The sequence below is a fragment of the Acipenser ruthenus genome, chromosome 28, assembly GCF_902713425.1.
Source record: "Acipenser ruthenus chromosome 28, fAciRut3.2 maternal haplotype, whole genome shotgun sequence".
Taxonomy (NCBI): domain Eukaryota; kingdom Metazoa; phylum Chordata; class Actinopteri; order Acipenseriformes; family Acipenseridae; genus Acipenser; species Acipenser ruthenus.
The window spans coordinates 21,973,119-21,988,783 of NC_081216.1; the positions used below are offsets into that span (position 1 = coordinate 21,973,119).

Consider the following 15,665-nt stretch of genomic DNA (forward strand, 5'->3'; position numbering starts at 1 on the left):
GCTTTATTAACTAAGGCGTCTGTGATATACAACCCAAATTCGGTAGGTTCAAGGATTCAAGCTTTGTCCTTGTACACACGCCTAACTTTATTCAGTTAGAACTTTGTATTAGTATACCCAATATGTATGCAATATTCACATTGTACACATATGGCGTATGCTTTTAATTATAGTTGATGAGAGGTTAGTATTTAAAGTGATTTCTTCCTACTGTAGCTCACTTTCTAATGTCCTTTTAACACAGCATCCAACTGAAAAATAAAACAGTCAATGAACATTATATTGTGCCAGATCCACATACAAGTCTAAAGGTTGAAACTCAGCCAACGGAGATGTCCACATCAAGTAATGGAGCGAGGGTAGCATACACTTACAAACGCACACAGATTTACACGGCTTTGCAGATGTACAGCGTACTACCTGCAGAAAACAAACCATGCACTAAACAAGCTTCTGTTTGGTGTAAATTACTCACATACGCGCCTTATCTGTTACACTGTGTATACACGATATCTGTTACTCAGAATGCAGTGTCTGGTCTCATTGCCTTTGCTTCACAAGACTCCTGTCCTGTCAAACACAGTCTGTGCCTGTCAATGTCTAGTCCTGGATCAGCAGTGTGCGCTTGACCTGTCAAGAGCTGGATTACTTTCGGATTGAACTCTGGATTCCCTGACTGACGTAAATCATGTCAGGCCACACAGGAATCTGGAATATACAGTACACTGCCGACACATTTCCATTGTGACAAGCGCTATCCATGACCTCAATCAGGCAAGTCTGCAGGTTATGCTCAGTGTTAGTGGGGTTGATGTCACCTCTCAAAAACACACCAAGCACATTATTATTATTATTATTATTATTATTATTTATTTCTTAGCAGACGCCCTTATCCAGGGCGACTTACAATCGCAAGCAAATACAAATACATTCAAGTGTTACAATATAAGTCATACAATAAGAACAAGAAATACAATAATTCTCAAGTGTGACAAACCACAATTCAATAATACAGCAGATAATAGTGAAAGTTACATCAGGATATGATTAAGTAGTGATAGTTACATCAGGATATGATTAAGTACAAAATACTACAGATTAAACACTTGGGAGATTACAATATTCTGAGGTACAGGATTAAATGCAGTAAAATAGGGGGCAGATAAGAGCAAAATAAAGCATATTTAAATGAAGGGTGATAGTGTCCCAGGATACAACAGAGGAGTTCTACAGGTGCTGTTTGAAGAGGTGAGTCTTAAGGAGGCGCCGGAATGTGGTCAGGGACTGGGCAGTCCTGACATCTGTAGGAAGGTCGTTCCACCACTGCGGAGCAAGGGTGGAGAAGGAGCGGGCTCGGGAGGCAGGGGAGCGTAGCGGAGGTAGAGCCAGTCTTCTAGTGCAGGCGGAGCGGAGAGGTCGAGTGGGGGTGTAGGGAGAGATGAGGGTCTGGAGGTAGCTGGGTGCAGTCTGATCAAGGCATCTGTAGGCTAGTACAAGAGTCTTGAACTGGATGCGAGCGGTGATCGGGAGCCAGTGGAGCGAGCGGAGTAGTGGAGTAGCGTGGGCGAAGCGAGGTAGAGAGAACACCAGGCGAGCAGCAGAGTTCTGGATGAGCTGGAGCGGACGGGTGGCGGACGCAGGGAGGCCAGCCAGGAGGGAGTTGCAGTAGTCTAGGCGGGAGAGTACCAGGGCCTGGACCAGGAGCTGGGTAGCATAGTTGGTGAGGAAGGGTCGGATTCTTCGGATGTTGCTCAGGAAGAATCTGCAAGTGCGTGCCAGAGTGGAGATGTGCTGGGAATAAGAGAGGCAGGGGTCCAGGGTGACTCCAAGGTTTTTAGCTGAGGAAGAGGGAGAGAGTGTGGTAGATTCCAGAGGAACAGAGATAGAGAGATCAGAGGAGGGGGAGGAGGAGGGAAAGAAAAGGAGGTCAGATTTAGAGAGGTTGAGTTTGAGGTGATGCGAGTGCATCCAGGAGGAAATAGCAGACAGACAGGTAGAGATACGGGAGGAGATGGTGGAGTCAGAGGTGGGGAAGGAGAGGAAAATCTGAGCATCATCAGCATAGAAATGGTATGAGAAACCATAGGATGCGATGAGGGGGCCCAGGGAGCGGGTGTAGAGAGAGAACAGGAGAGGACCCAAGACTGACCCTTGGGGGACTCCAGTCAAGAGAGGGTGAGGTGTGGAGGTTGCTCCACGCCAGGTTACCTGGTAAGTGCGGTTGGAGAGGTAGGAGGAGAACCAGGCCAGATACAGACTCCACTATGTCCTGGGATTCCCCTCAAAACATAAACACTCTAGGGAGGGGGGGGGGGGGGGGGGGCGTGCAACCTAATATATTATATATCTGTAATGTTGAAGTGACCTGGAAATAATGTTAATAATACAAGTTCATCGTAATAGCCTTTGCTTTCCGTTTGGACAGAATTTGCTAAGATATCGTTTTTTCTTGTGTTCGGTGACAAATGTGGCAATACGACCATTCAACCCAAATAAATGCATCTGATGCAAGAATTCCCAGCAGCAAGCAAGCTTTGTATGTTTCTATTTAGCAAACTTGCACAATCACGAAGTGGAGATAATCTCCCATCAGCATCTGCTTACCGTTTCTGCAGCCTGGCCTACACGTTCACTTTATCTATGAAATGAGTGTCGAATATTTGTAGTCACTTCCTTATCCACTTGTCTTTTTTATTTTCTTTTAATGTTCTTGCATTGTTGTTAACTACATAATAAACCGATAGTGTTGTTACCAAATCTGTCCACCAGATGGTGCTATGCGCTATGTACAAAACAAGCACCCACACCAAAAAAACCTCACAAGCTGCCCTCACAATCTTCATTGCCTCTCTCTGCTCAGCATTCTTCTTTTCAAATCCAGATGAAAGCTAAATTTAGCAGCCCTGCCAGTGGAACCCAGCTTTAAATCTGCTTCACTTAAGAGATATTTTATTAAGGCTTCACCTCATCCCCGGATGTCAGGCTGACAGTATGAATAGCAATCGGAATGGGGTTTGTTTCTTTCTTGGACAGAAGCATCCCTCATGCAATTTTATGTAATTACAATGTAGTTACCAAGTAAGAACATACACCATATGCAATTGATTGGTCATTACAATGTAATTACATGGTTATTCATGTCCTGTAATAGGAAGTGCTACCTGGAATTCCTTTCTGCCCTGTAGTGAAACTAAAGCTTTTGCAATTGTTTTCTTGTTTGACTGTACTGGTTTAATGGTTGTGCCAATTAAGACAGAATACAAAATGCGATTAGAAAGCAAAGGGAATGTGGGCTGTGCTGAAAGCCAAACGCTGCCTGACTATTCCATTAGGAATGTCTGGAATGATCTGCTAAGTCAATAAAGAAATCTGCAAGATGTGGGTTTTCATGTCGACTCATGAAAAGTACAAAGTAATCTGTTAGCTGCGTCAGGTGCAATAAATCAAGCTTTTCCTGTTTACACTCAGCCCTGCCTCTGCTTGACACTAAAAGCATGATTATTTCATTGCAGTTAAAGCAGAGTTCCGTAGAGCTTTTAAAAACAGTTTAGACATATCCCTGAAGGATTCATTAACTTCTTAGGCTCGTGGCAAGAAGAAAAGATTGAAAAGTTCAGTATACTATTATTGATAAAGGTGCTTCATCTCTGATTTCCTCCCTCTCGGAACAGTATTAAAAAATACCCTCCTGTTTAATAAAACAAATCTTTCTGTGGAACTGACTAACATAGCACAACTGCTCTGGGCCCTTTCAAAATGTCCCTTCACTGCTCTTACCCTTTCACAGCTCCTCTGTAGTGGGAGAGTGGAGCAGTACTAGTTTTGTATTTGTATTTGTATTTGAGGACTGTGAATAAGGAGACCCAGTTTGGATCCTAGTCATTGCATGGCAATAGCAAGACTTTATACCCATGTATCATTATTAATGGTTTATTAATAACTTCTAAATTATGCATAGAATCATATTCACAGTATAAATGTATTAAAAACTGTGAATTTGTGCATGTATCGCTGAGAGCCCTGGAGCTACTGTAATAATCCAGAGACGCGGCAGCCTGCAGTGTCAGACTTTGTGACAAATCTCACGTGATAGAGACAGAGGCTTCTTGAAAAATGTGCCTGTGAAAAGATAAATGGTTCTCAACCCGTATATAGAGATTTTATAAGAGAGTTAACTTGACAACCTGCGGGGATGTCATTTAGTGACTTATCCAAGGTGTCGAGTTAACTGCTGGTGAGCCATGGCATTAACATGCATATAAGTAACAGAACTCACACATTTACAGTATTACGGCATTTACAAGTTTATTTTTAGTTAGATGTCCTAATGAAAACAGTTGAAAGAACTGCAGTGAATGAATCAGTTACAGAATACGGTACTGTACACAATCGGTACAACTTGTATAGTTCGATTTAAATAAGAATTCATAAAATAACTACAATGTTATTTTTACGGATGCAATCCAACCACAAACTGTGCACCAACTGTTGACTGTACTTTTAGGTATTGGCTTATACTGTCTAATTTGACGGCTTAAAAAGCAAAAGTTAACACATGTACCTTATACAGCTGCACTTGGTAGTTGCGAATGAATGAATGAATGAATGAATGAATGAATGAATGAATGAATGATCCGTTTCCAGTCAGAGGTCAGGCACAAGAGTGTCCAGTAGATCAGTCATGTGAAACAACAGTGTTGAGTTAGTCACTAGTCTTTTTAATAGTTTTTATCCCTTTGGTATATAATAAGTGTTGAGTTACGGGTAAAGCGTGGTGTCGAATTCAAATAATTAAAAGAGGCAGGATGCATATATTTCACATGGAGAAAATCCGGGACCAAGACTGTCTATATATATATATATATATGTGTGTGTAAAACATTGCATGTTATATATATATATATATATATATATATATATATATATATATATATATATATATATATATATATATATATATATGTTATAAAACTTGTAATAAATGAATGTTTAAGAATACACCTTAAAAAAACAAACACACACATGCTACCTGCTACCATTCCACATGCATGAGCTAAGCTCAGTGCCTCCTCACCTCCTGCCTGCAATGTGAATGTCAAGTCTGTAATGAATAGAACGTTTACAATGGGAGTCAAACAGGCCCCATCGGAAGTCTTTAGCACCCGCAGAGGGTGTATCACAGGAATACCTGTTTCTAATGATCACCCTGGGGGCTGGGACAGGCTATCAGGGCTGCGTTACACAGATGCACAAACACTGTGATACCGTAACCACTGGGCTCAGACGTGTCCCGCTGCCTCGCTCAAAGACAGCTCCCTGCTGGCTTCCTTCACCTGTTGCAAATCGGCAGCAGACTTAATAGAGCCCCCCCCCCCGAACCTGACCTGTCTCTTAAGCTAGAAGACTGAAACGAGTAAGTCACAGCAATTAGACTGTTTGTAACTGTTTGCATCTAAACAGCCGCTGCATTAACTAGAGATATGAGCAGTCACTGGTATTAGATCATCATTCAATTGCTGTGTTTGTAAACTGTAAATCAATGAACTACATTACTGAAACCCCTAGAACCTCAGGTCTACCAATGGCACGTTATCTGATATGTGTGGGGTCGGGGTTAGAATTAGAATTAGGGTTATGGTTACTGTTGGAGCTATGGTTAGGGTTTGGATAAGAGTTAGGAATAAAGTACTATAACAATACAATATTTTAGACCTACTGCAAAGTTGTGCAGTACGTCACATTGTATAATACTAAATGAATATTTTTTTTTACTGTAGGATGTCAATGCTGAACTGTAGCACACACACCCCCCACACACCCTCCCCCTCTCTATTAGGGCTCGTTGTCATTCACTTTAATGAGGAGAGTCCTGATCATAACAGCACTTAAGTAAAGATGAGAAGGAGTCTTGCCTGGGACGGATGAAATGTTTTGAAAAGAAAAAGCACATTAAGATTTCTTCAGAAAGACCTGGCATTGTGGCAACTGGAGTACCCGTCATATTGCTGAGGCTGAGCTGGGGGATGTCACGTTCTCTTATGTAAGCACACCTTTGCTTCACTCCCTCTCCCCTTGCTCTCTCCCCCTGCCTCCCACCCCCTTCTTCTCTCACTCAGCCTTGAATTACTCCCCCCTCACCCTGCCTTTCTCTCTCCCTCTATCCCTTCCTCCCCAACACCCTTCTTTGCTCTCTTTCCCTTTTCTCTATCACTGTCCCTTGCTCTCTCTCTCCCTGGATCTTTCCATTTCTCTTCCTTCCCCCACCCCTGCAAATCTGAGGCAAACAGGCACATCTCACATCTCACTGTGATAATACAGACACAGCTCATCTGTGCAATTCCACCACCAGTCGTCTTTTCGAAATCCACAGTGAACGAAAAAAATACAAGCTGTTGTAACTATAGCAACCAGAAAAGAGAAGATTGCCTATTGGACCACATAATCTTCCCATGCAAATTCTGATTCAATATGCATAGCTCGTTTTCTGATGTGTGCTGCAAAATACATGCATAGCACAAGACAGCAAGGTCAATATTTATAAAGCAGCTTTACAAGGCAATCCCTATAAGAAACTGTATACTCCCCTCCTGCATATATTGGTGCTGGTTTTGATGTGCAGAGGTGAAACAATATGACACGTTTGTTTTTTCTTGATAGTAATTTAGTATGTTAGTATGTATTGCTGACATTTTATCCTGGTTCAGTTTACCACAACAGCAATCATCCGTTTTACTGTACGTTGACAGACAGAAAGGAAATTCAATATTAAAAGGAAGAGAAATACCACTTAATGGGAGGGTCGCGCAGACGGGAAAGCAACATCTCAACACATCAATCAGCTGCCCAAGGATTGACTACTGCGAGAGAACATGAAAAAAAAAAAAACCATCCTGCAATGACAGGCAGCCAATGATTCGGGGAAGCACACACCTGCCTCTGTCCCACCTTTCAAAAACATGCAGTTCATAGGCAGTAGGCTGAACAGAAAATTAGAAGTAATGTTTTTTTTTCTCAGGCTACAAACCGTCCATTGCACAGTACAAACAGTAACTATTTAGATGGGGACGGACTCTGTGATGACAGAATCAATTCATCACTGTAGCCATCTAATTGAATGGCGTCACCAATGAATCAACTTGACGATATAAATGACAATCTCATGCACGCACAGTAGCGGGGGAGAAATGAAATGATTATAACAGTCCTATCAAGCAACTGCGCAGAACAGCTAACTGCTCTTTCTATTACGTTGTGTCTTCCTAGCTTTATATTGTTACTCATCAAAAATGTACATCCACCTCTAGCTTCAAAATACGGCCCTAACTATCACAACCGCATTTTGCCATTGGATGTCCTTGACTGTACAAGTTGCAGGTTTTTTTTTTTTTAGGGGGGGGGGTCATGTAGCACAATCATACTTAAACAAACTGCAATGTGCACAAAAAGCACCCACTTGTATTATGTGTGCGTGGAAAGCCTGACACAGGCACACTATTTATAACATGTGCATGGCTTCAGATTCATTTTAGATCGCTTGAAGAGATTTATTGAAGAGATATGTATAGATATTATGCTGGTGTTAAAAGGTTAGAGGCTTGTTTTCAGGCTTGGTTAAGAAGAACATTTAAAAGAGAGGAGTAATCCACTGGGGATTTTTAGTCGCCACCACCCCCGACCCTTTATTTAGTGTGCGCCACACCCATATGACTTCAGTGCTAGGAAGATGGAATGATCCATTCCACCCAACAAAAGGGTGTTGGATGCTTTTTAATCTGACAGGCTTGTACAGCCTGACTGCAGCCCTCTCTGAGTCTCTGCAGCCGAGACCCACTCAATCAATATGAACAATGGATCCAACACTGATTGGAATTCTAACTGCCTTAATCAACTGCTCAATCTGCTCACACTGAAACTGCCAGAAAATTAAACCTCCACTCCTCCTCAGCTATTCAAAGAAGCATAACGGAGCTGAGCTAAAGGACTGGGAGCCAGGCGATCCATGCCAGGGCAGTCTCAGCACGGACAGTCCTGGGCTATGCTTTCTCTGACTATAGGTTTTCCTGTGCGTACACTTTGAGCTCATGTGTGTGTCTTTTGCTCTGTGCTGTTGTCTAGGAGTTGCATAAACACTCAGCATCATCATAGTGATGTCACAGGGGTCTCCCCTGGGGTGGCTGTGCTCAGGAGACACAGGGGAGGGGTTTGAGTCAGGGAATGGGGGTAGAACCTGGACAGATGGTGGGTAGAACATGGTTCAGTTCCAAAGCAGAATGTAGCATCCTGGGGTTGTCTTTTGGGGATGTTTCTGGTATATTGAGAGCTAATCGTTCACAGTTCACAGCAGTACAACAGCAACAAGAAATGATGAAATCCATATGGTGCTACTTTAGTATTACAGGAACTGAAAATTGACTTTCAAATGCGGATCACAATACAGGGAAATCCTGGACACTAAGGAAGAGTTGGCAGGCATAAAGCATCTGCTATCCAGAAAGCTTTAAAAAATGTCTTTAGTTTTCAATATCATTCTAAAAAGGAAAATACATCTAATATTTTAAGCGGAACAGATCCTACATGCTGGTCTCTAACAGCCTGAAGCTGATGACCCCCTCATCCCTGCTCTGGTGGGACTGATAAGGAAACTCGGGCCGCAGACTGGCTGTGTGTTTGATTGCCTGCCCACTGTGAAGCCTGTCCCAGATCACTCAGCTCAGATTGCCATCTAAGAAAGGGAAGAGATATAGTGCATGCAAGTGGAAAAACCTCCTTTCACTATTTGCGGCGAGTTAAAGGAGGGGGTCGGAATTCTCGAAAATTGGCCGGATTGGAAACATCTATTCCTTGTTTACGTTGTGCTGTGCGTTGACGTCACAGGTACAGCCAGGCATGGTTTTCACGTGAATGGTCACAGTGTTGACAGCACTGTTGGCTGCCTCTCTCGTCTCAAAGCCTCAGTGCCCATTGTCCCGTCTCAGTTCCCTCATTCCCTACTTCCTTCCTGCTGATCGAGATCTGGGGCTCAGGGAACAGGTAGTCCCGCTGGGTTCAGAGCACAGCCACTAACCCCGTCAACATGGGCAATGATGCTGGCTGACAAAAAACGCACACCGTCGCCCAAGGTGAGCCGGGAAGGACATTCAGCAGAGCAGACCCAGAAGGACGAGAGTCTTTCCTTGGATCTAAAATTAGATCTAAATATATTGGTATTACTGCCGCTGCTGCACAGCAATGCCTGGAATCCCTAAAGAGGTAAGGAACACAGACTCTTATCAAGCCTGGAGAATATTTAAAAACGAGTTCAGAGCAAAATGCAAAATTTTCTTTACATCCACCCAGGTCATTGTGGCGTGTGCGCTCTCTGGTCCACAACACTTTCACTCCTTTGCTAACCACTGTGTTGCTGAAGTTTTTGTCAAAGGCTCGGATTCAGGACACACTCATTTTCTCTCTGGCTGAAGCCCAGAACACAGGCAGGAGGGAGGCTCTTGGACGCTAAAAATAAAGGCTTTCATGAGAGTCAGTGACCCAAATTAGAGACTTATTATAAATGGAAAATGTCACTCCACAATCTATGAACAGAGGAGCGGTACATTCCCAAATCTCAGCGCTGTGACTGATCGTCCTGTAGCGTCTGAACTGTGACCAATGTCACCAATGAGAAACCGTCTTTACCATGATTCAGGATTTTCAGGTTTTATTTTTGTTTTTTCGAGTTAAAAAAACACCGGGTGACATTGTGAATTTCACAAAAAACGTGTTTCATCCGCCTTCAATCCGGCACATACAGAGAGTACGCTTAAATACACTTAAAAGGCAAATAATGTCCCTTTACCTACATTTACAAAATAGGATCATAGTTTCAGAAAGTATCCTTGATTTATACAATAATGAGGAAGTTTATTGGGTTACTGACTAACTGTTTGGTTTTTGTTTTCAGTTTTTGGTTGAAATCGTGTTCGACCCTCCAGTAAAACGGTATAAATCAGGCATGCATATCAACCAAGTCCTGTAAACCACCCTGACCTTGTGGCTCCTTAGACATGTGTATTGAATGTGCTCTGACTCTTGTAAGACAATGAATGGGCTTCACTTTCTGACAGGGGAATCGAAAAGCTCTTACTGTAAAGAAACTCTGAATAATTCAGTTAGGATGAGAAACGGTGGACTTATTACTAGATTTATGACTGAAACATTTTTCTTCTTCTCTTCAGATAAAAAAAATAATAATCGTGGAGACATTTTTGCACCAGAGCAGAAGCTTAGTAACTGAGTTTTACCACACGCAGTCCTAACTCAAGGAGCCGCCTAATCTTAGCACCATATAACACATGCTGTCGGAAATCACCATGGAATCTCACGGGACTCCTAGATCCCAGTCTGAGGTTGTATAGAAGTATATCTAAAAAAAAAAAAAGTTTTGTCTTGCTCTCATGTATACTCAATATAGGAGTTTATTCTCCAGCTCGACCAAAACAATTCAGGACTGAAAGTGTTAAAGCAAGTCATAGTTAACCTCGTCCTATACCAGATATTTTAAAATGAAAAGGCAAAATGATACGTGTCTTTCAAAAGGCCTGTAAAATGAATGAGTGTGCATGGCAGGAAATAGTCACTTTAATATGATAGACTGTAACAAGCTGTATCTATCTGATTAGGCAACATTTCACTGCAAAATAAACAGGCAAACCCCATGGAAATGCACCTTCGCTAAACTGGCGCTGGACACAGGAACATGTCGTGAATGCCATGTGTTGAGCCACCGTGCCAGCTCACTGGAGCGGTGTGTATATCGACGCCACTGCCTGGAGGCTAACCCAGGTGAGATCACATCACCATCAACAACACTGGGGCTCACTCAGCCCTGCCCTCTCCAGAACACCACCTCCTCCATGCTCCTCCGTGCATTCATTCATTCATTCCTTCTGTCCAGCGTCCATCCATTTGTTGTCTGTCATCCGTCCGTTAAGTAATGCACTCGGTCATCCATGAATGCTTTCATTTCTTCATTCATTCAATTTTTGCTTTTTCTTGTTTTTATGCTTTTGTTTTTATGAGTTCACAACAACACACTGTAATCAAGATGTGATGGTGCCATTAGTCCAGTATTCAATTGGCTAGCAGGTGTGATAGGGACAGATGGGGAGCAGGTTTATACATGTGCTCTAAGCTTTTCTTCCTCCCCTCTCCAGTTGTCTTACAGGTGGCACAACAATCAATAAAACGTTATTCCTTATCTTTTTACCCAGAGTGAAATCTGTTTATATAAAATTCTCCAGACAGGAATAATCTTTTTATTGTATTTGTCTTGCTTTTTACTCGATTTAGACCACGGGTAACAAGCACAAATGCCCCAAGGCCATTTTACATCCCACCCACAAACACACATACACACAATATTGATCAGCCTCCAGTTGAGGTGAACGAGTTTCAGAACAGCAGTGGAAAGGGTCCCTGAGTTCCACACCCTTGATTTGGTATGTTGCTGCTGACAGTGACACAGCGAAGAATCCTTTAACAATCCCCACAAGGTAAGAGCTGTTGTGTGGGATCAGAATAGGCACAGTGACCCAGCGAGGGAGGGGGCAAAAGCACGAAATTACCTGCAGAATGAGACCTCAAGGGCGAGACAAAAAAATTCAGTTCAAGCAAATCAGCTGCTCGTTAAGATACCTGAGTTTTCATTTTGCAAAAAATCTCATTTATTTATTGAATGTTTGTAATGCGTTTATTATGCAGGTAATTTACCATTATGATTTTATTAGACACACATCTTTGAAATCTTTGAAGCAGCTGTTGCTAAGAGGCAAATGAATTATAACCATCCGTCACTTAAAACACGATCAAAGTAAAACTAAAGACACTTCGTATTCTGGTAGGCAGCAGATTCATTTCGCTTCATCTGTTTCAAGATGCACTGTTACATTTCCTTCTTATCTTTGGAGGAAAGCCACCCAAGACTTAAAAGATTACGACGATGGCATTTGTACGCAGTAACACCTCTGCTTTATCAACTGAAGCGTTGATTTTTTTTCAGTAACTCTATTTTAAATGGTTTTAAGTAATCACACGTGTTGCAAAACAGATAGAAAATAATGTTAATTGCAGCTGATTTCATGGCCCTACTTCTTGTATTTATTTATTATTATAATTTTTTTAGTGTTAAGTACCTCATTACTGTCCATCTTGCAAGTGAAGTTAAAATTAACTATCATGCCTAAATACAAGATGTTCTTGTGTGTGTACAGTAGGTTGCAAAACACGCTCAAAGGAATACAGTCAATGTAATATCAAATGACATGTTGTTTTAAAGCGTGCACACAGATTTGCCCCTGAAATCAATAACTTCTTGTCTTTTTTTTCTCTTGATGCCTACAGAGCCTGGTCTTCCTTTAAAAGCAATGGCAAGACTGTCTCACTCAGGAATAACTACAGAAGGCCTCCACGTGACCGCAGTGCCAGCTCCAGTCTTTGAGGAAGGGAAGCGTGCTGCTGTAATACAGTATGGGGCACTGAACTCCTGGCCAGAGAGGTTCTGGAGCTTTCCCAGGATCCCTGAAGGGCTGAATGAAAATGAGGGCATCGTCCAGAGAGGAACCCTGTGCACTGTTAGTATGGACTGTAAATCCTACTTTTACATGCTTTACAAACATTCTAGAAGGAACTGAACTTACTGCAGGGATGCATCAAATATCCCTAAGCCTTTAGTCAGTTTTAGTTGCAGTAGCTGGCGCTGGGAGATTTGTCACAGCACAGTTAAAAGCATCCCCCATCACTAATCTATTACCAGCGTCCCAGATTCGGAGCTCCCCTGAGGAGAGGAATACAAAGTGCACTTTGGGATTTGGCGTGGGACGGGGTGGCAGGTACCTATTTTTCACCCCTTCAGGTAAGCAGGCTCTTTCCCCCATCCAGCTAGACAGAGACTGGGTGGAATGCAGCAATAAAGAAACTTTTTTTTTTTTGCTTTGGAATGTTTCTCAATGCGTTGATTATTGACGGTTGTTAACTGTGCAATATTTCATTAGGAAATTGTTTAGTAACTGCAATTTTCTAAGTCAAATCATTTTATTGAAATTATTTGCACTGGCCATATAAATGCCCTTTTTCTGAAAGGAATACAGTGTGTCGTTTTTAAGATGTCTGAGATGCCCAAACGCACGCAGGTATTCTTGTCTCAGACAGCAGCATGACTACTATGGCACACCAGTGAACGCAGATCATTCTCTTACTAGATGAGCAAGCACAAACCCTCCTGGTCTTAAGAAAAACTTTTCAACTTTTAAGCAGATTTCCATTAATCATCAGGTCTTGGGCATTTCGCTGTTCTTGAAATGCGTCAGTTTTAATGAATGGCGGCTGTTCTGAGGCCCTGGGTGATAGTCCAGTCTTGTTGTAGAGTTGTGTCTGTGTTAATCCTCCTGTGTGTGAGTGCACAGCGCTCATCTTCTTCAGCTTAGAGTGACCTTTTCAGAACAATGAGAACGGACAGCGCCACAGCTTCATGTGTGCTTACATTGACCACTGCAGCATGCTTTCAATTTTTAATTAGCCAGATGAGACCCCCCCCCCTCCACCACACTTTTATTGGATTTATTTTTGAAGCACACCATTTATTTGTATTCACTCCCCCCTCCCCTGCTCCATAACTGCGGTCCTGTGCTCCATTAATACATCTGCTGCTTTGTAAACATGTATGGCATAAATCCATATTTCACAGAAACACAATTCCTCTTCATTAGAGCCCTGTCTCAGGGCCGGACAGTTTGCCCATTTTAATGAACAGAACGTGTTGCAGTTTTACATCAGACACACTTTAAAACAAGGAACCCTCACAAGCATGGCAAACCACAGATACTAAGAATAGCAAGCATGCATTGTTTAAGCGTGGCAAACCTTACAACTACCATGCTAATTTACACACTAATAAAAACTGTGATAAAGAGCCTTACAAATGCATAATTAAATACTGCCCAGACTGTCGTGAAGCAGGGCCCCTGACCGTCAGAGTAGTGGACTCTACCATGGTATATTTTATATCTCATATCTGTGCAACATCAGAAAAGGAAGCACAAGGTGGGAGTGGGAAGAAGACATGGTTCATACCGTTGGGGAGGATTGTACAGTGGGTGATGGGAGAGGGGGTATAATTCAGAGATGGGCGGTTTCATATTTCTGAAAAGAAAGGGCAGTATTCTTTGATTTCTTTTGTTCTTTTTGTCTGGCATGCAGGTCTATAAGAACATGGAGAATGTCTCTTTGTGTCCCTGCACTCAGATGAGAGTGCTCTACATTCGAAGCTCATGCGCAACCACAGCACAGATTACACAACCACCGCCACATTATCACACAGTCCACATGCGCTGCCAAGGGGCATCAAGCTCAGCCACACAGCAGCCAGACCTGGGGCGGGGTGAACCCCAATACAAAACAATACAGCCACGGTGTTAGCCAAAGAGCCACGGTCAGAGCCAAAAAATGAGAATATTTGCTGCAGACTGTCTGAGCTTTGGGCTGAACTGCACTGCATCTATCTGTATATCCAATATTGAAATTTGCATGGCAGAATGACCTGTCATATTCCAGTTGAGCCGTACAGGTGTGTCATTGCAAGCCATTTACAATATTAATGAAACGGTTTCTATCCCTCTCTGCCCAATGGGGTGGCAGTACTGTGGGTGGAAGGAGCTCAGCTTGGCTAAAAATGGTCTTTATAATAAATGAACCTGACCCCCTGGAGTTCATCAAAGCATGACTAAAGGTCAGAGGATCAATGCTCACAGCCCGCAGCAGAGTGTACGGACTAGAATAGTCAGGTCCAGTGGGGGGGTCACTATCAGGGACTGTGCAGACTGGGGTTATAAAATACTGTATGGTGTGATCTGGTTTTCTAAATCATATTAAGCATTGAAGTTTATTATAAGTTAATACATTGTGTGAAGGATGTCTCCTGTTATAATAAGAGACATTATAATTTCTCATATGTGATTCATAATAGTGCACAGAAAGGGTGAGAGTAAAGCTACAGCGAGTATGGTACGGTAAACTGTAACTACGTCTGAACCACTGGACCCTGTTTTGACTGAAACTGAGCGGTGGGTAAAATGCATACGAAAGTCAAGAAGACCCCAATGCATACTGTACATTGGTTTGAATTCAAAACTGAGCAGTGCATTCTGTATTATTTTGCATTGGATTTATGATCAAAAACAGTTTATTGGCAAACCTCCGTTAATTAAAACGCCTGTGAAGTAGCTCCCTTTTTAAAAACAGAATGAGCTGCGTCTATTACATAAATAAATACAGTAGTCATTTTCAGCACCAAGCTGTCATGAACAGCTCCCACAATGAATGAATGAATAAATAAATCTGTGTTGTTTTAGTAGCTTCAGTTGCACCAGTCTCTTGCTATTCTTCTGTCCCCACGCCAGCGCTAACTTGTAAAATCTTCCTGTGATTGCTGATGGTCTCTAATGCATTGCAGATGAGTCACTGTTTAATCCTACAGGGTATACAGATTTCAGCACGACTGCCTGCCAGCAATCATTCTTCCTGTACACACAGCATTAAATAAACACCAGTCCTTGTGATGCTCCCTGTCAATCAATACATCTAAAAGTCTACCAATTTGCCATGCTTTTTACTATGCATTTACCAAGCTTTTTATC

The 15,665-nt window shown here is 42.4% G+C and overlaps 2 protein-coding genes across 4 annotated transcripts in view; one reads left to right on the forward strand and one right to left on the reverse strand.

Annotated features, from left to right (window-relative positions):
* The window catches only part of sergef (secretion regulating guanine nucleotide exchange factor), a 48,919-nt gene extending 35,985 nt beyond the window's left edge, over window positions 1-12,934 (forward strand). Inside the window, exon 11 of the mRNA XM_059002800.1 lies at window positions 12,376-12,934. Coding sequence (XP_058858783.1) covers window positions 12,376-12,665 — 290 coding nt within the window. The 3' untranslated portion in view covers window positions 12,666-12,934. The remainder of the gene's footprint in view (window positions 1-12,375) is intronic.
* Window positions 1-15,665, reverse strand: part of LOC117434790 (potassium voltage-gated channel subfamily C member 1) — a 34,619-nt gene that overhangs the window by 11,408 nt on the left and 7,546 nt on the right. The gene's annotated exons all lie outside the window — the stretch shown is intronic.